At 56.4% G+C, this 20329-nt stretch overlaps 1 protein-coding gene across 1 annotated transcript in view; it reads right to left on the bottom strand.

The window, feature by feature from the left end:
- Positions 1-331: 331 nt before the first annotated feature.
- Positions 332-20329, bottom strand: part of EP400 (E1A binding protein p400) — a 72539-nt gene continuing 52541 nt past the window's right edge. The window contains exons 30-52 of the mRNA XM_045296886.1: positions 18534-18645; positions 18282-18425; positions 17869-18036; positions 17604-17687; positions 17186-17320; positions 16961-17005; positions 16727-16880; positions 16223-16464; positions 15922-16095; positions 15490-15626; positions 15321-15377; positions 14902-14980; positions 14555-14809; positions 14043-14088; positions 13858-13967; positions 12737-12944; positions 12496-12662; positions 8490-8705; positions 7173-7350; positions 6752-6873; positions 6207-6353; positions 3315-3392; positions 332-3040 (exon numbers count right to left, since the gene is read on the bottom strand). Coding sequence (XP_045152821.1) covers positions 2768-3040; positions 3315-3392; positions 6207-6353; positions 6752-6873; positions 7173-7350; positions 8490-8705; positions 12496-12662; positions 12737-12944; positions 13858-13967; positions 14043-14088; positions 14555-14809; positions 14902-14980; positions 15321-15377; positions 15490-15626; positions 15922-16095; positions 16223-16464; positions 16727-16880; positions 16961-17005; positions 17186-17320; positions 17604-17687; positions 17869-18036; positions 18282-18425; positions 18534-18645 — 3331 coding nt within the window. The 3' untranslated portion in view covers positions 332-2767. The remainder of the gene's footprint in view (positions 3041-3314; positions 3393-6206; positions 6354-6751; positions 6874-7172; positions 7351-8489; positions 8706-12495; positions 12663-12736; positions 12945-13857; positions 13968-14042; positions 14089-14554; positions 14810-14901; positions 14981-15320; positions 15378-15489; positions 15627-15921; positions 16096-16222; positions 16465-16726; positions 16881-16960; positions 17006-17185; positions 17321-17603; positions 17688-17868; positions 18037-18281; positions 18426-18533; positions 18646-20329) is intronic.

Raw genomic sequence — 20329 nt, 5'->3', positions numbered from 1 at the left:
GTAACCTGGACTGAGCATCCACTTGACAACCAATCGCTGGGGACGAGAACAAACGCTGTGGGAGCCCCAAACTCGGTGGGCGCTGCAGGACACGGGGACGCCGGTGGAGGGAGGGTGCAGGCCAGGCACCCTCAATCACCTCAGCCGCAGTGAAACTAGGCCCCCCGAGCAGCGCACTCTGATGAAACCAGGCTGAGGAAGGACCCCGCACGCCCCAATAAAGCCGGTGCCCACTGGCCTGCGGGCCAATCAGCCGTGGGCTCGCGCAAGGTGTGGTGCACTTCTGCACCTTACAGTAAACCTGAGCTTTCCAGGAAAAACAAAACAAGAGTGTACAAAAGGTCGATTTATTTACCTCTTTACGGTAGGATTCGCGTGCCCTTTAAAGGCCTGCCATCCAAGTACAAATGCTTGTTTACAAAGTATTTACAATTTGTCTCATTCGTTCATATTTTAAAACTCAACAGCGTTCTGGTTACAGGAGGTAACATCAACAATGAAGACTGCAGAAGGTGGCCTCTGCCTGCCAGGCCCACACCTGAACAGGAGTGGGGTCCCCACCTGTACTGCCCAAATGGCTCTCCCAACAAGCAATGCCAATGAGAGCTAAGCCTGGCAGTGGTTTCTGGCTGCTGTTTGTTTTATATTCTATGCCTCTGAATCACTATGTGTGGTATTAGTATGGATCCTGATTAGCAAGTAAAGCAGAATGTAGCTACCAAGAGTGGTCTGAGGGCCTGGACAAGAACTTCCTAAACTCCTACACTTACTATCAGTCTTAGATGTGGAAAATTTAACCAACCTGCAGAGGGAGCCAGAAGGGAGACTTTTTTTTACTATCTTGAATCCTACTCAGGTCACTGTCAACATCTAAACGTTACTAAGTCAAGCACAAATATTTCTGTTGCTTACTTTGCACTGGGGAACACATTGCAGGCAGGACAGTCTTTCTGCTCACACTAACAAGAAAAGGCAGGGCTCTCCCCCTGCTGGTGATCAGAACCCAGCCGTGTTCTCTGCGGAGCTGCCGTTTGTCTCTCCCTGGGGCCCCAGGTCACAGGGGCTTTCACGTTCTAAAGCAGTGTTGTCATATGAGAGACCACTGACCAACGTGCAGGACAGAGCAAGGGATCAGGTGAGGGTGGAAGTAGCTGGGCGAGGGGTGGCTGTGTACTCAGCTCTGCCTGTGAAGAAGAGCCGTGGGCAGTCCTGGCCCTGTGGGCACCCGCACAGAGCGTCCTCGGCCGGCCCCATCACACTGGCCACAAAGATTGAGTTTGCTGTCAGGGAAGAGGCTCTACTAAATCGGTTTTGGTATTTTCAATCTTCTAAACTGTTAATTCCTTTTTCAACACTAGAGTTTTATAATTTCTCATCAGGAACTAAATAATCCCACCCCCACCCCCAAATGTGGCCTCATTGCTGTGGCTCGGCTGATGTCTGCGGACTGACATGGGAGAGACGGCAACAGGACTGACGCCTGCCTTCATGTTCCTGCAAGTGCCAAGACAGGGAGGGCACACCTTTCCAAACAACATACAAACAAGTTTTCAGAACAGACTCAGTGCACAGCTAGCTACCTCATGTCACCCCACTTCTTGGACCAGACCAGCTGCCACAGCCACATCTGTCCACAGCAGGTGGACACTCATACTTCACTTCTGGTTTTGGTGAAAAACTTTTAAGATGAGAAGACGCCACTTGTCAATCAACATCCTTAAACTTGTATCTGAGGTCTTACGGTCATCAAGTAGAACGTAGTAGATCCTGGGCTCCCTCCCCAACAGGGCACACCTCCCCACCCTGCCAGGCACAGCAGAGGCCCAGAGGGGGCCAGCCTGCTGGACTCAAAGAGACCAGTGTTCTTATCTGTCATTATGCTGTTTTGCCACGTCTACGAGAAGGGTAGACATGGACCCTTCTCTGTGTTAACACTTCCAGGTTCTCCAGACAAGGCCCAGGCTAGGGCAATTGGGGTGGGTCTGGGACAACTCGCCCCCACTTCAGCTGACACCACCCACGTCCACCACTCAGCTAACAGAGTAACAGGGCAGCATGGTGGCGCTCAGGTGCTATCATGGGTCTTACATTTGTCAAGATATGCATGTCACCAAGGTCGTGGAGGGAAATCAGCACAGTCCACGCCAGGGCAGGGGCAGCAGCAGCAGCAGCAGCACAAATGTGCGTGTGGCTCTCAGTGCAGGTCCCTGTGCGTGACCACATGACAGGTGGGGTGGGCTACACTGGCTCCTCTGGAATGAGATGCAAGCACAGCTGGGGGTATATCATGACTGTGCTCTGACAGGCATCAGTCCCAGACACGCCCCGTCACAACGAACACACGTCACCTCTGTCGGGGCAGGAAGAGAAGCACACAGCCTTCTCTGCGCTGAAACCTTCTGGGCAGGAAGAGAATGTGCTTCTCAGACCCGCGGAGAGCCATGCACTGCACGCTCCAAAGGGCCATATCACGTGCAAACACCACACGGATGGAGAAGGAAATGAAAACTGAAGGCTTCATAGAAGTTGCCACTGTCACCTTTTCCGTGAGTCACACAATACAGAGCAGGGGCACTGGACGGGCTTGTTCTTGAGTGCGGGTACACTGTAACAGAAGGACCACGCACCCTGACTCGAGGACAGCTGTCCCAGTGTGGGGCACCTTATGTGACACTGTCCGAGGTTTGGACTGGCGGGACGGTTTCCGAGAGGCGGCAGACATGTGTGCAGGATGGTGAGGCATCTGGGTCATCTGCTTTCAGCCCACTCACTGGCACGGAGGCTTGGTGGGGGTCTTCAACCTGACAGCGGGCACTCGCATCTGTAGTTTGGGCTGTGGACTCGGGCTCTCAGAGCTGGCCGGGCCGTGGGCTGGGTTGGGGACCCCAGGGCTTTGAAGCTGGGTGGACGCTGGGCTCACGACTTGCTGCTGGACGAGCTTTTGTTGCACCACCTGGGCCGTGGCGGTCACCGTGGGGATCATCTGGACCTGCTGGCCAGCTGTAGTCGCCTGTGTGAGCGTAACTGTCTGTGGAGAGGCCTGCACGGAACATCGGAGAAGACACACAAGCTAGAACCCTGGATACAGCAACACCTCTCCACACCGCCCCCAGCATCCTCCAGAGCATTAGAAAGACAGCCTTGCGAAGAGTCCCGTGCACAAGAACCCAGCCTCCCACTGTTCTCTTTGATCTTACAATGCTGTGTGTGTGTGTTTATGTGTACACACACAAACAGACAAAACAGACCAAAGACCCATTCAGTCTTCTGGAAAGAGTCCCTGTGCACGAGAACCCAGCCTGCCCAGAACTCACCTGCTGGGACGCTGTGGCCACCTGTGGGATGCTGGCCACAGCTGTTTGCTGCTGGACCACTTGGGGGAGTTTTGCAACCTTTGACGAGAGAGAAACCCACATGTAGCACACGAGTATGTGCAGAGACAATGAGCTCCCTTCTCCCCGTCTCAATTTTGTATGCAGAAAAACCACCACCAGATGACACCGCAAATGGCCTCATGGAGCAGAGGCAGTGCCTGTGGGACCCTGGCTGTGTGAGGTCTTGGGTGGTGTGAGATTTGTTTCGTAGAATTCATAAGAGAGGCTACGAAATAGGAAATGTAAGTAATGTTAGGAGACTTGAGGGCGGATGAGAAGGAGCCGCTTCCAGAGACCCTGCCAGGGATACACCTCTGGGCCTGTGGCTCTAATGCCAGCTGAGAGGGAGTTTTCTGCTGTACTACTTACTGGACAGGAATACGGTGGGATTAAATCTAGTAGAGGGTGTGACTTAAGTACCACCGTGTTTTCTCTCCTTCATTAAAGCCATCCCTGTGTAACAGCCATGTTGGCACCACGGAAGACGAGCCAGCAGTGGAGCATGTTCTAGATCTGTCCGAAGCGGCAGAGGCTGAGATCACAGGCCCCAGAGGCTGAGGCATGGAGGTCATGACACAGAACGAAGCAAAAGCTTGACCGCCATGCGACTGTGAGGCAGAGCATAGCTGGGCTTCGTGGCCCCTGTGGGCCATGAGGCAGGCAGACGCCAAGGGACCACATGATGAAGAGGCTGAGGACCGGAAAGAGAGTTAGCTGCTGGCCGAGGAGAGGTGCTACTGTGAACCAGTAACTCTCCTTACGGTTTCTTGATCCAGACTTGTGGTCACGTGTTAACTTCCCTAATACACCCCTCTAGTTGTGAGTTTGTCTGTGAATCTTGTATGGCCGCTGCAACCAATTCTCAAACCCTGGAGGGAAACGGCGTGCTATGGGAGGAAAGACTGGTGCTAAGAAGGGGCAAAGAAAGATGGAGGGGTAGGCCACGTCTGACCCTTGCCTTGGGGCAGCAGGAAAGCCAGAGGAGGGCAGCGACAGCCCCTCAGCACCTTTCTCACAGTGGAGAACACAGGCCGAGGCACCATCCTAACAGAAGACAACTGGTGAGAGACGGGATGGGAGAGCCGACAGCTTAGCATTGACTTGTCATGGAGGAGGCCGCAGAAAGATAAGAAGAGCAGTTCAGAGGGAGCGAGGAGAGACGGGTTTCCTCTGCAGCACAGGGACAATCCACGACCGATAGGGGAAGCTAGAACACGGGCAATGGTGTAGTAAGAGCACAAACCCCTGGCTAGAGCGCAGAGGTAGGCAGAACACCTTCTGTGAATCCCAGTGAAGAGGCGTTTTCAAACACGGAGGGAAACTCCAGAGAGGCCGAGTGCCCTGGTGGGAAGGTCAGGGTCCCATGAGGACAGCGGCAACCTTTACTGTGAGGAGCAGAGGCTGCCGCCGTGTGAACAAGAAGACCCCGCTCAGAGAGAGGCCCGAGGCGAGGGACCTGGATGCCTTGAGAAGCTGTTGAGCATGTGGGATCCCAGGGCGAACGTGAGGGAGCAGAGAGGGGATTTGAGAAAAGAATAAAGAAAGAGCTCAAAAGGAAGTAAGGCAGGAGAGGAGCAAAAAGAAAACAAGTGGACAAACAAAGCCCAAGGGGGGCTGAAAGACCAACTGCCCCGGAACTCAGAACACAGGGGCAGACAGAGTGGAGAGCAGCAGGGGCATGGGGGAGGCCTGCACAAGCCTAGTGCAGAGCCACTGTAGGAGTTGGGGAGAACGACCAAGTGGAACAGGGGAGAGGAGGCTGCAAGAAGGGGGAGATGTGCACATGGGAGGGGAGCGAATGGCATGGGTGCCTGTGAGGGAGGCAGTGGTGTGTGCATAAGAAAGGTAAGGGCTTGTGGGTGTGTGGGTGTGTGAGTGGGGGAACAGGGAATGGCACGCACGTGTGCCTGCGGAGGAGGCACTGATGTGAGTGTATGTGTGCAAGGAGCAAGCGGGACTAGCACGCATGTGGGAGCACATGTGTGCGTGTGATGCTGGCACCGGGCTTCAGGGCCCAGAGCAGGGCCATGCTCAGCAGAGGGAAGGATGGTAAGGGAGGACTCTGTGTCCGCGCTTAGCAATGTAGTGACGTTGGGGCAAAGTGATGCTGCCAAGCCCAGTCCAGGGGATCAGGATCCCAGCGATAAGAGCCCCTGGGGCAGAATGTCACAAGCAGTTACTCAGAAATGACAAACATAGGCCGCAAGTTCCAGTGCATTCACCTGAAGAAAGCCTGTGTGTCAGGTGACATCATAGAATAGGGGAGAAGATGCTGCCAGCTGGGAAGCAGAGGAAGCCTACTGCCCAGAAGGCAAAATCCAGATGGACAGAGCTGAGTGGGTTCTGTGCACAAGTGCCCAGAGCCCCTGAGATACCCTGCTCCAGAGTACAAGGGGCAACCTGACGGGGTCAGCCATTCCCGTGGGCGCATGCACGGGGGCACCACTGCTGTGGGGCAGTGAACCTGCGCCCACCACAGCACAGCTACATTGCAGCCCACATGCCCGCATCTGCACAGAAAGCAGCAAGGGCGCTGTTGCACACTGCCCTGGCGCCGCCATGCCCCCAGCTGCCCTACAGCAGAAGGTAAGGACACTGTGGTGACAGCCAAGAAGCCAAGAAGCCAAGAGGGGAGTCTCACATGCTCCACGTAGCAGGGCTGCACAAGTCAAACTCGTCCACCCACACGGTCCCTTCAGTGGCACAGGGATGTGGAAAAGCGGGTGAGTCACCAGGGCCAGGACAGAAGGTAGGTGGACGGGAGGTGGGGACTGCTATCTTCTCATGTGCACAGTGCAACCAGTTGGCTAGCACCCCAGCCCTCACACTCACTTGTATCTGGGTCTGCACCTGCTGTGTCCCCGCCAGCTTTGGGGCCTGGGAGATGGGCGTCGTGAGGAACTGAGTCTTCAGGGCTGGCTGGGTGGCGTAGGTCACCTTTTGCTGCTGGCCCTGTGCCGCCATCTGCTGCGCAGTTATCTGTGGAGCAGGCACAGGCGAGGGTGAGGGTCCGAGGTGCAGGATGGCCAGCTCAGGGAGTCAAGTTTGCAGAGAAGTAGCTGCAGGCCAGGCTCTTTTACCTCCCTCCTCCCGGCCCCCCCGGCCCCAGGAACCCACGTGGGTCACCAGCACACAGAGCCTGATGTGCTTGCAGGTCAGGCCTGACCCAGTCCCTCCAGGCGGCAGGCCTCTCCTGAGCCCCACTGAGGACCCCTGTCACAGCACACACAGGGGAGCCTCACATGACCCTGGGGTGCCCAGCACACAAACTAGAGTTCACAGCCCCAAGCCTGACACAGGCTCCACTCAGCCAACCCTCTTCCCTGGAGCCTGTGCCTACGCTGGGCAAGCCCAAACGTGACAGGGGAGCTGCGTACCTTCTGCTGCACAGCGGGGCCGGGGGCCCCCTGCGGCTGGATGGCCTTCTGCTGCTGCACGGCCTGCTGCTTGAGCTTCAGCAGCTGCTGCACATGGACGGGCTGTGCCACCACAGTCTGCCCTGCGAACGCACGGCTGTGTCAGTGGGCAGCCACGCCCTTCTACAGACTCGGCTGCCCCTCAGTCCCCCACCAGCTGTGTCTGGGCTCATCTTGGGCATTTACTCCAATGCCTGGCAGACTGGGAAGATCAAGGATTAAATCGGAGGGCCAAACGTGGACTTGGAAAGCTCAGAGATCTTTGTTCGCAGCAACACACATGCATGGGACGTGCCTTAGGCAGTCCACAGAATGGGCTGCCAAGCACCGTGTGCCGTGCGCCCCCTCTCCGAGCGTCCGCAGGGCAGACGCCCACTATCACCTGCTGCTTTCTGCGGCTGCCCGATAGCCACGCTGATCCCGGCCACGTTCATGGGAAGTGTTGTAACCCCGGGCGAGGAGACCACAGCTGCCGGCACTGACACCACGGGGGGCTTCGCCAGGGCCACCTGGGCTGTTGGGGGTGTCTGCCCTTGCATCTGCGAGGTGGGTACGCGGGTCTGCAGAGAGAGCGATGGGTGAGGCCACCTCTGACAATACAGCGAGTTCTATGAGGGCTGAGGGGCAGGCGTCCTCGGACTGGCCACCTGCCAAGGCAGAATGTCCAGTGGTGTCCAGACACAGGAGCCACTGACCTTGCCAGCCAGAGGGACCAAAGCTACAAGCTCGTGCAACTCAATCTCCCAGCTATCTCTGACCAACTGTCCTAGGCCTTCCCTACTGCCCCGTCCTTGGCTGCCCCTTCAGACCTGCTGTGGCCTATCCCTGCGTGGCATACCTCCTCGCCCAGCACCAACCTCCACTGCATCCATGGACGGCCTGGCGGCTCCACTTCCACAAGTCCACACAACAGGTCACCTGTCCTCAATCCACTCACAAATAAATAGCAACATGCGTATATGGCCTCCCAGCCCTTGTTCCCATCTGTGGACTGTGCAGCAGCTGTAACACGTGGGCATCAAGCAGCTGCTGTCTATTTCTCTCCCTTTCACAGCCATCGCTGAGACAAACAGAACTAGAACCCAGTGTCCAAATAGCTTAATACTCGCCGCCGAGTGTGCTGTGGTCTTTAGTTCAACCCTGGGTCGTGGCCACTTATGCTTTCTCTGGGCCATGCGGCACACACTTGTGGGCCTGGTCGCTTCATAACTGGTCTGACACGTTTGAGACAGGCTTCTCGACCAGACACCTGCAGTAAGTACCAGCAACCCTGCAAGGCCCTGCAGGCCCGGTCCTGCCAGGGCAGTCTTTGCGCTCGCTCTCTAGGCCAGGCTGAAGGCTCCTGCTGCCCCCTTGTGCAGGTCTCTGTGCTGCTCTGGTGTCAGACCCTCACTGCCCATCTGCCCACCACTACTTGCCAGTGCCCTGTGGAAGCCCTCTGCTCCTCCACACCGGCCCACTCGAGGTGGGAATCCTCCAGCTCCCACTACTGTGGTGCATGCATGACAGGCGCTGCTCTGCACTCCCTGGCTCCTCACACAAACTGTGCTTCCCTTCACGGCACTACTACTCCATGGTCTCAGAATGAAAACAGGTTATACCACATGAAACTGGTTGAAGCAACTGGCACAGTTCTGAGCGGACCCCACAGTCCAACTGAAACCAACCCAAGAGAACACTTCTGAGAACGCAGACTTACGAGCCGGGCCACCTGGAGGTTGGCCACAGTGGTGCCCGTGAGCAGCGCGCCGGGCCGAGGGGCTGTGACCGTGGTGAGCTGGGTGCTCTGTTGTGGTGGGGCCTGTGGGGGCTGTGCCTGAACCGGGGGCGTGGGTGGTGGGGGGCCTGGTGGGGCCTGCGAGGGTGCCTGCTGGGGCAGCTGCAGCTTCTGCTTCTGCATCTTGATCAGGTGCTCCTGAAAGACAAATCGGCGCTTTCAGGCACTGAAGGGGCAAGCATGCTCTCCAGGGCCCTGCCGCACCCCTCAGAGGACGCCCGTGCCCTACTGTGGGATGGTTATGAATCTTTTCATGGAAAGCCGAGCTGCTCTGTCACCTCTCACGCAACTCGTAATAGACAGCGTTGTCAACAATAACAACAAAACAACACATAAAATGGCATTCTGTCCCCAAACACAAGAAACAGGCTCTGATGGCCGGCAGGGCTCACACCAAAGCACTGGGGCCTGGCCTCTCACAGATGGGGACACACAGGGTGGCTCTAAGGGTATGGATAGCCTAGAAGCAGCAGCCTGATTGCCGACCCAGCACTTCCTGCCACCCAGTCTCCAGGTGGCTTATTACTTCAGAGGCCACTTCTCAAAAGAAACACGCTGATGGGGTCCGTTAGAAAAGTTACACTGCAGCCCGTGACTACCAGACTTCAGAACTACATGTGAAACTGACTTGCTCGGATTGGGAAGTGAGGGGTAGCGGCCAGTGAGTGGGCGACGGGGCAGGGCGAAGAGTGAGAGGTGGAGGAAGGACTGAACAGTAGCTTGTGTACGAGGCAGCTCCCCCCTGTTGCGCCAGGTCTGAGAGCTCGGCCCCCGAAATTCTCTTCAGCACTGTCCAGCGTAACTGTCTGCAGTGATTAGTGCTGTAGTCTCAGCTACAGGTAGCCAACGAGCACTTGAAATGTGGCCAGTGGACTGAGGAAGTGAGTGTTTTATTATTTCATTTGAATTAATGTAAACGTAAGCAGCCAATGTCAGATACTGAAAACCTCATGACCAGCACCAGAACACTGTCAGAGACGGACGGTGCCAGAAGTTGAGCTCCTTAGGCCGGAAGGCACTCAGAATTAGACTTACAGGAAGCTGCCTTCACAGAGCAGAGCCGACCATAATGGCGTGGATGGAGTAGTCTCCGGGACCTTCATTTACTGATGGGGCATGACTCAAAATGAGAAGAAACGGCGGCAAACATCAGTTAATAATTAGAACGTGGAATGTACAAAGTGTGAGTCTAGGAAAACAGAAGTTATAAAAAAGAAATGGAACACACAGAGATCAACAAGCGAGGTGTTAGTGAGCAGAAACGGACGGGTATTGGCCATTTTAAAGCAGACAGGCACTGGGCTCACTATGCAGGGATGGAGTCCCATCGTCAAGATCTGGGGCAGGATAATGTCCACCCAAGCGCAGGGAAGTCCAGCCAACACAACTGTGATTCAAACCCACGCAACAAAGTCTGCATCCAGTGACGCAGAAATTAAATCCTATCAACACCTTCAGTCTGAACTTGATCAAACATGACATCAAGATGCACTGATAATGATGGGCGATTGGAATACAAAAGTTGGAAACAGGAAAGAACTGCAGCTGGAAAATATGATCTTGGTGATTAAAAACAAAGCTGGAGGTCCTATGGCCGAATTCTGCAAGGCCAATGACTTCTTTATCACAAATACTTTCTGTCAACAACACAAAAGGCAACTTCACACGTGATCTCCAGCTGGAATCAGACGTCACAGTGACTACACCTGGGGGAAGAGATGTGCAAGTTCAGGCTAAAGCTGAAGAAATGAAAACAAGACGCTGAGAGCCAAGATCCAACGTGGAGTCCATCCCATCGGAGTGTTCAGAACATCTCAAGAACAGATCAGACACACGGAACACTCACGGCAGAGACCCGAGGGGCTGTGGGAGGACATCACGAGCACCACGCACGAGGACAAGCAAGAGGTCATTGAGGAGACGGAAGGAAAGAAGCAAGATTAAAGTGGCTGTCAGAAGAGACTCTGAAGCTTCCTCTTAATCACAGGGCAGCTAAGGTCAAAGGGAGAAAAGATGAAGTCAACGAGTTGAATGGCAAATTTCAAAGGACAGCTGGAGAAAAGCAAGTAAAACATTGTAATGAAAGGTGCAAAGACCTAGAGAAAAACAAACAGGAAGAGCACGCTCAGCCTCTCTTAAATGGAAAGAACTCAAGAAAGACAATTAAGTGATGTGTTGCAATACTGAAAGGTTCTTTGGACAAAATCTGGAACGAAACTTGGAAGGCAGATGTGTGACTGACAGACTGACTGGAAGGGACCCATGTATGCGCCCGTTCCAAAGGAAGGGGACCTAACAGACGCCCAGATCACTGACAGCATCACTGAGAGCACACGCAAGTGAACTGTGTCAAGACCTTCCAAGAACGGCTGCAGCAGCACCCTGACAGGAGCCGCCAAAGTTCCCGACCGGATTCAGAAGAGGACGTGAAACAGGGAATGTCATTGCTGATGTCAGATGCATCCTCGGCTGGAACCCGAGAACACCAGAAAGACGTTCACGGTGTCTTATTGACTCTGCCAAGGCATCTACCTGTGTGGATCAAGACAAAGTAGGGAATGAGAAGTCCAGTACATCTCACTGGGCTTGTGCCGAACTTGTACATCAATCAAGGGGCAGTAGTGCGAACAGAACAAGGGAAACTGCATGGCTCAAAATCAAGAAAGTGTGCGTCAGGGTTGTATCTTCTCACTACACTTATTCAATCTGTCTGCTGAGCAAATAATGAGAGAAGCTGGATTCTATGAAGAAGAATGTGGCCTCAGGGACGACAGGAAGGCTCGTTAACAACCTGTGATATGCAGATGACACCACCTTGCTTGCGGAAAGGGAGCAGGACTTGAGGCACTTGCTGACGAAGATCAAGGACTGCAGCCTTTGGCACGGATGACCACTCAAGGCAAAGAAGACCCAAATCCTCACAAGTGAACCAGCAGTGGCATCACGACAAACAGAGAAGAGATGGAAGCTGTCAAGGATTGGTCAAGAGACCAAACAACGCACAGCACTGGGTGAATCTGCTGCACAAGACCTCTCAAAGGTGTTGAAAAGCAAGGACGAAGGTGCACCTGACCCGAGCCATGGTATTTTTAATCATCTCACATGCATGTGAAAGCCGTACGACGGACAAGGAAGATCAAAGAATAGGCGAATTTGACCAACGGTGCTGGCAAAGAACACTCAAAGTACCATGGACTGCCAAAAGAACCAATCTGTCTTGGGAGAGGTACAGCCAGAATATGCTACTTAGAGGAAAGGATGGTGAGACTTCATCTCACCTGCTGCCAGGTGAGACCTGTCCCCGGAGGGACATCATGCTAGAGCAGAGGGCAGCCAAACAGAAGAAGCCCGTCCGTGAGACGGATCGACACAGTGGCTGCTACCATGGGCTCACACTTCACAGTCAGGAAGACGGTGCAGGACTGGGCAGTGTTTTGTTCTGCTGTACACAGTAGGGATGCTATGAGTCAGTTCTGACTCGACGTCACTCAACAGCAGCAGCCAGTGAGGCTAGTATACTGGCAAGTAGTCCCAAGGACTCAAGGTAGCTGGGGGCTGAAACAAGACCGAGGGAGCTCGCTCGACCTCACAGTGCTGCTTGTTTGACCCCGGCCAATATGTTCTGCCCCATTCCCACCCATGGCGGTTACAGAGAACCCTTCCGGCCAAGACAAAGGCAGTCAAAGAGACCATAGCACAGGCGGCACAGACCAGCCAGAGCAGGCCCGCTGGGACACTGGGGGCCAGACTTGGAGAAGCATGTGTATCCCTGCCTCCTGTGGGAAGTGAGCAGGAAGGCTGGAAACAGGCACAGACCCCAGAGCGTAGAGATGCCTGAGAGCCAACACTGCAGGGAGCATGCCCTGCCCTGCAGTGCCCTCACACAGGAGCACACAGGCACACGAGGCTGGTCTGGAAAGCCGCTCACCGGGGTCAACTTCCCAACGGTTTTGATCTGGGCTGGAGACGGGGCTTGGCCCTGCACCTGCGGGACCTGCACCTGCGAGGCTGCTGGCTGTTGCTGCTGCTGCTGCTGCCGGAGGAGCTGGAAGTGGGCGGGCGTGATGGTCTTTCCCGGGAGCTGCACCCCTGTGGCTGGAAAAGAGGAGGCTCATGAGAGCTGGCCGTGGGTCCCCTGGCACCACCACTTTGCAGAGAGGAGGCTTTACCTTGAGACACCTGAGTCACCAGAGAGCGGGCTGGGGCCTGCACGGGTGTCAGATTGGTAGTGACCACTGCAGGGGTGGTGACAGATGTGACAGCCCGTACGCCCTGAGTTGTCGCCATGGATACCAGGTCAGTGGAAGCTGTGGCGGGGGAGCCCACGGCTCGGGGCTGGGTGTGGACCACCTGAGCAGGTGTGGAGCCGCCAGATGCCTAAAAGAGGAAGTGATGACACGACGTGCATGCGCTCAGGTCTCTGCTTGGTGGGAAGAGGCAGCGCCAATGCTGAAACCAGGGGTGACACGCCCTAGACCTTGGCCCCTGACCACTGCAGAGTACTGTGAGACCGGTCCCAGGAAGCCCGAACATGAGTGGGGCAAGGGCCCATAGCTCTGGGCAGCTTATCTGATAGCACCACCTACCCCTGCTAGGCTGCCAGGTTCCTCTGGCCCCACTCAGACTCTGGCCCCAAGAAGGAATATTAAAAAAACTCCTGACCCACCCTGCCCCTGTGTCACCCTCAAGTGCCCTATCCTGGCACCCAAGTGTCCACCATAGCAATCCCTGGTCTAAGGGAGGTCAGGATCAAATGGGGCTCAAAGCCTAGGGACCCCTGGGTTCCTGCCTGAGTGAGAGCACCCCATGTCCACTCTGCCTCCGGAGACCTTGACATCTGACCAGCAGGTGAAGCAGCAGCCAATGCAGCAAAGGCACAAAACCTTGGCTAGCCACCCTTTTCGACCCTCAGCAAAGCTGATGCCAACCCCTAGGATGACCAGGGAGGGGGCAGCAGACACCGGGAGCCCCTGAGGGCACAGGTACTGCCCTGCGTCCACTGGCCCTCTCACACACGTCCTCCTCAGCCCCGCACCCTCAAACTGTGTGGCAGTGCTGTGAGGTGACCTGACACCTTCTCATGGCCCACCTACTCAGGGACCTTGTCAGACCCCTGCCCCCTCAGACGGGTCTGAGGAAGACATTCCCCCTGCCCAAGCCGGCCCTGAAGACACCCGGTGCCCAGGTCTGGTCACAGCCCATCAGCAGTCACTCTCTCATTGAGAGAACATGCGACACCCCACACACACACCTCCCCTCCCCCAGGGTCTACCCTGGCAGGGTCACTCACAGGGAGAGCTCCAGGCCCCACGGGGGAGGCGAGGCGCTTGTTGATGGACTGGAAGGTGGTGGCTGGGACGCCGGCGATGGTGTTCACGATCACGTTTCCACTCACAGTGCCTGTGGGCAGAGGCGCGTGAGAAGAGGCGGAGAGAGGCCCCAGTGTGGTCTCAGTGCACTCTTGGGCTCGCTTACCAGTGGCCATGCTCGTCCCTGTGACCGACGTTTTGATGGTGCCCGCCTGTGAGGGGAAAAGGGCTCACCTGAGTGTCTTGCTGACTCGCACCCTTCAGGTGCATCTGCCCCTTTGGCTCGCTTCCCATCTGACTGGTGCACACACACAGCCAGACCCACCAGAGCCAGTGGGGAGGCCTTGGGCCCAGGGGCCTTCCCCTTGCACACTCCCTGTTAGCTCCACGGCCCGGAAGAGTGTGTGACTGCTCTACACGCTTCAAGGAGACAAGTGGTGTGTCCCTCAGTTTTCAGGGTTCTTCACCCCTAACTCCCCACTGCTTCTCTGAGAAGAGATGCCTGGGCCTCTCAGGGAGCGTACGTGTGCGTGCGAACGTGACTGTGCCCTTGGTCATGGTCAAGGATGGGCAAGCCCACCATGTCCAGGCAGATGGGCCTTGACCTGTCTTCGCTGAGGCGCCCAACAGAAAGCCGAGGCAGTGTGCACCAGGCTGACGGGGGAGGTGGCCACTCACCAACACGGCAGTGCCGCCTCCCGTGGTGATTGCTGGCTGTGCTTTTGGCTGTGGCTGTGGCGGCGGGGGTGGAGGTGGGGGCTGGGCCGGGGCTGGGGCCGGGGCCGGGGTTGGTGCAGGTGGCCCAGTGGTCTGCTGGCTGGCAATCTGCTGAGGCTGGGGCATTGGCGGGGGTGGTGGCTGTGGCGGCGGCGGGGGCTGCTGTGAAGGCTGTGCCACGGCTGGCTGCTGGGCCTTCTGCTGGTCGGCCAGGGCCTAGAACGCCAGGAGGGAGGGGAGAGCACGTGAGGGGGGCACCCCGCGAGCAAGCACCGCTCGGCACCCAACCAGAAGAAGCCGAGCTGCACCTTCTTCTCTTTGGCGATTCGCTCCGCGCGAAGGGATGCGACCTGGATCGGGGGCAGGGGCTTGTCGTAGTTGACCCCACTGAAAGGAGAAGAGAGAAATGGAGATTACAGGCATGCATTCTAAAACACGAGTGTGGCTCCCAGCACAGGTGCTCCCCACGAGGGTGCCACTGGCCCAGGCCTGCAGTGTGGGCAGTGGGCAGTGACAGGAGGAGGCAGGGCAGCCCAGCTGGTGCGTCAGATGCCGCCCTCAGAGCACGCAGCACCCCCAGCAAGGGCCTGTCTCACCCAGCTGGCTCCACACACCTTCGTACACTCTCCCTAGGGCACCATCCCAGGGTCGCCGAAGCAGATGCTGCCCCATCCCTGAGCATGGGGAAGGAGAGCCTGGGCCAGAGAGGGCCACAGGACACAGATACCTTTCCGCCAGCACGGAGGCGTGCTTGGGGTTCTTCTGGAAGGGATTCATGCCGAGCCTGTAGGACGGAGACAGAGAGCACAGTGACTACACGGGGCACGGGCACAAGCAGGGAGTGGGGAGGCAGTGAGTATGTGTGTGTGTGTCCAGCCCGCCTGGTAGGGACGCACAGTGGCTTTATCGGGGGGCTCCTCTTGCCCGCGGTCATCTTCATCAAGTCAAAGTGGCTGGAGTACAACTGCGTGTGGCTGGCGTTCTCGTCCTGGGCGTACATCTGGCTTGTGCGCAGGGGGCGGTTGTTCTTACTCTGGAACAAAGTGGACAACGAGGCCGCACACTGACCGTCAGCAAGGCATCCATGCAGCAAGCAGCTAGGAAAGGCCCCTGGTGGGCCCAAGTCCTGGGGAAGCCTTCAGGGGGGACCCTCCGCTCACTCAGCTGTACTCTCAACGAATCAGCATCCCCGGCACGTGCAGCAAAGTGCCAAGGATGTTGACCAACCGCCCTGCCACTGGGTGCTGCTCACTGAGACAGTGGAGCTGTTGGCGTGTCCGGGCACTCCCGGTGATGCTGGCACTGAGGCCTGGCACAGGGGTGCTCACCTTGCCCTCCTCTCGTGGGATGATGACATTCTCATAGCGGTTCCGGCACTGTTTGGAGGAGCGGTAAATGCGGCTGCACGAGTTCACCACATCGCTGACCAGGTCCCAGTTGGGTGTGTGAGCAGGCGACACAATCGTGAGGTTCAGGGGGAGCTCCAGCAGCTGCTTCACAGCCTGGAGACGGGGTGCAAGGAAGGTCATGAGTGTGGAGCCATACAGGCACCCACAGCACATGCTGTGACACCGCTGGGCAGTGGACACCCATGCCTACATCCCCAGGCCTGGCCCCCATGCTGCACACCTGCAGGAGAGCCCAGTCCTCACTGATGAGCCACTCGGGGCTGTCCTGGCCTGACTCGGCCGCGGGTTTGGCAAATGTAGGCAGGGGCTTGGCGAACTGCGTCTGCTGCTTCAGCAGGATGTTCTTCTTCTGCTCCTTGCCCTCTCGGCGCACCTTCAGCAGGCCTGGCACAGCGCGGTCGAACAGGGAGCGAGGTGGCACCACGGCCTCCCCGTGCCGCTGCTTCTTCTTCCTGCCTGCAGCTGGGCAGAGCGACACCCAGGTCCAGGCTCAGACACAGCGCACGGGGCCACGGAAGGGGAACTGGTGGTGGTGGTGGGGGGTGCAGAGCAACCAGGAAGAATGCCGTGGCTGTGAGCGTGTGTACACAGAGCTGCCAAGTGGCCAGGGCACCCTCACACAGGCCAAGAAGCCAGGAGACATGTGCTGACCTGGCTGGCAACACTCGCCCTGCGGTCTTGTGGACAGCCAGAGGGAGTGAGGCGGGGAGGATGGGCTGTGTACCTGAGGGGTCGGTCTTATGTCGTTTCCGCTCCTTCCGCACATACACAGGAGGCAGCTTGGACTCGGGGATGGGGATGGCTTCATACATGAGGCACAGGACAGAGTCCGTGTAGATGTCACTGTCATCCTGAGGGGGCGTGGGCGGCGTCCACAGCTGCACACACAGGGAGAGGCCATCAGCTGCATCCCTAAAGGCTGGCGAGTGCAGAAGGGGATGCACATGCAGCCACTCACCGGCATGACTTCGGTCTGTCCGTCCGCATCTTCATAGATGTACTCCTGTGGGGAGCGTGGGCGGGTGTCATTAGGGTTCCAACACACACTCTGCAGCAGCACTAAGGAGACTGCCATCAGCCAGTCGGCTGGCAGAGAGCCCCAAAGGGAATGCTACAACAGCGGCTGCTAAGCCCAGAGCTCAAACGGATGCGGGAGGAGGGTTCTCCTGAGAGCAGCACGCACCATGCTATAGGCATCGATCCGCGTGTAGGTGAGCAGCTCCTCTTGCGGCCCCTCCTCCCACGCCCGTGCCGCCCACTCCTGCAGAGCCTTCATGTTCTGGGCCTCCCACTCCTGCATGGACGCCAAGGCCAAGTCCTGAGGAAGAACAGCAGAGCGCACGCCCCGTCAGCCGCATGTCCCTGCCGGCGCCCCTCAGGCAGACAGAAACCTCTGCCTCTCCCCTAGCTTTTCCTCTCTCTCTCTGACACACACACACACACACACACACACACACACACAACCCCCCCCTCCCCCCACGACCCTCGCTGTAAGCTAGTCTCTAGTTTCGGGCGCGGGCTTTGTTTTCTGTCTTGTCAAGTCTGTGGCACCCACAGGGACTTCACATAAACTTCACCTTGAGCACAGCCGATGCTCTTACCTCACTGGTTCGCTCTCTTTCTTGCTCAATCGAAGTATGAAATAGCTCCAGGTAATTCAGCGCGTACTTCTCTATGGGTGTTAGCTGTATCGACAGGGGTGTTAAGAGTCGGCTCCGAAAGGCCGAGGGAATCCCCTGGAGGACCCTCCCCCAGCCCCACCACAGCAGAGGTTGCTGCTGCTCCGAGTAACCACAAAGGCGTGCGCGAGGGGTGGCTGTGCCCACCAAGAAGACCCTGGCGGTACCAGCACGGGCAGCTCCCCACCTGCTCCATGAAGTCCGCGAGCTCCTCTAACTGAGACGGCTCCTCAGGGAGTCTCGGGCGGTCTCCGTCTGCCGAGGCCATGTCGGTCCTCACCCCCAGCACTGCCTCCTCGTAGGACTTCTGAGCATTCTGAGCATCCTGCTCCAAGTACTCAATACTTTTGAGGGCCTGAGGAGAATGACTTACTGTCTCAAACTGGGAGTTTTCCAAAAGAGTTAGCTACAAGGCACACAGTGAACTGATAACAAACGCCAAACAAGCCTCCCTAGAGGGTTTCTGCTGGTTCAGGGACAGAGGGCTGGCTGGGGAGGCGCAGAGACAGAGTTCTAGGTCAGGGTCAGGGAAGGAGGGAGTAGCTCTGAGCGGTTGGAGCCACTCCCGACCTCACAGGGACGGCCCAGCCAGCCTCTCACCTCGATGAACGGCCTTGCGATTTTGGGTGCGATGGTCTCGCTGGCGGCAGGCTCCTGGGAGAGAACCACGAACTCCTCCGCCTTCACAGGGAAGCCCGCGTCCTCCAGGGGTGAGTACACCTCAAACAGCTCCTGGATGGTGCGCTGCGCCCGCCCGCCCGCCCGCGAGAGGAGGGCGTCAGGTCCACCATGGGGGAGGGCAGGGCCACCCAGGGAGCCTCGTCCTCGTCCCGCCCCGCCCAGCTCAGGTACCTGCGTCAGAAAAGCCATGGAGTAGTCGTTTCCCTGGGCTGCCACCTCTCGGATCAAGTCCTTGGTGCCGTTCTTCAATAGCTTCTCCTCGATGGAATTGCCGCTCACAAGCCTATGGGTATGCGGCACAGTGACCACCAAGCCTCCCCTCCCCACTGCCAACGCGGACCTTCACAGGGCCATCTCCACCTGCCCGGCCCCTCCCCTAGCGCCCACACCCCCAGCTTCCCCAGCGGCAACACTGAGCACGTGAACCTGCAGCCTCTCACCTCCCAGCGACTCCCCCCAGTCCGCGGGCACACTCAAGTCTGTGTAGCTTACACAGACAAGCTACAATGGCTGCCACTCAGAACAGGGCCCTGGGGGGTCACGCCAGGTGGGTTTCACTTAATAGGCCTCACCTGGCGATGCCTACGGGCTAGTGCCCGGGAGACTGTGTACTGACACTGGCAACACACACACGAGAGGTGGTCCAACGGACACACCCTCCCCGAAAGTGAGCATCACCATGTGGGGCTGCCTGTTCATCATCTTAAAATGTGACCGAGATGTTATGACGTGGTAAGATTGGCTGCCTATCTGAATTTTAAGTATCTTTTCCAATCTGCTGTCTGCCGGTCAACTACGCTTACCGCATTGCTGTTGTTTTTGAAAACAATGGAATGTTTACTTCACAGTAATCAAAGTTGCCTGCCTTTCCTTAGTTGGGAGTTCGGTTTAGTTCAAATGGCCCCCTCCAGCCCCCGCTCTGTCTTCCTCTCAGGTTCTGTATTGTTCTGAGGTTCCACTGCTCAGTGAGGGAGGCTTCTTCTCTTCCTCTGATCCTCCACATCACCAAGCACAATGTCCTCCAGGGACTGCTAGCTCCTAACAACATGCCCAATGGCCATTAGATGAGGCCTCGCCGTCTTAGCTGCTAAGGAGTGTTTTGGCAGACTGGTTTGTTCTCTGGCCGTCTACCGCACTTTCAGTACTCTTTGCCAACATCCTGATGCAAGCGGGTCTGGTCTTTGTGGGTTTCCCTGTTCCATGGGCATCTTTCACATGCGCATGACGTGATGGAGAACAGCACGGCTTGGTCAGGGCTGCCTTAGCTCTTCCACTGGCTTCTTCTCCCTTAAACACTTTCTACAGGTCTCTTGCAGCACATCTGCCCAAAGCAGTAATACGTGGTTTGGTTTCTTGGCGGCTATTTCCATGGGCATTGATTGTGGATCCAAGTAAAATGAAATCCTTAACAACCTCAAGCCTTTCTCCATTTATCATCATGTTGTCCACTGGTCTTGTTTGTGAGGACTTTTATTTGCTTGCTTTTTAAAAAATAAATCATTTAATTGGGGGCTCTCACAACTCTTACAATAATCCACACATCAGCTGCTGTTTGGCCTTGCGGAGCGAGCACTGTCTCTGACTTCATAGGTATTTAACAACAGACTCCAGGAGGACGACGTGCAACCCCCAAAACGGCATGCTATTTATCTGCGGAGAATGTAAACATGGAAAATGAAATAAAATCCAGGGATCCAATCAGACGCAGAGAATGTGGATACAGAATAATGTACAAGAAAAGGACTAAAAGATTGGTGGTTTTTGATGCTCGATGAAGCGTGAATTCAGAGAACATCTGCACATGTGTTGGATTTGCCGTGCTGTTGTTTGACTTTCGGATAATGCACTCCGAATTTAATGGTATACATATGGTCTCATTTAGTTTCAAAAAACAAATTGTATTCAGGTGTAAATTATTTTTCATTCGAAAAAAAAATCTATACATCAACTGTATCAAGCACATTTGG

The sequence above is a fragment of the Echinops telfairi genome, unplaced genomic scaffold (genome assembly GCF_000313985.2).
Source record: "Echinops telfairi isolate 266 unplaced genomic scaffold, ASM31398v2 ScPeMD7_7412;HRSCAF=8450, whole genome shotgun sequence".
Lineage (NCBI taxonomy): Eukaryota > Metazoa > Chordata > Mammalia > Afrosoricida > Tenrecidae > Echinops > Echinops telfairi.
The sequence above is the reverse complement of the archived record's forward strand: the minus strand, read 5'-3'. Positions and strand labels throughout refer to the sequence as shown.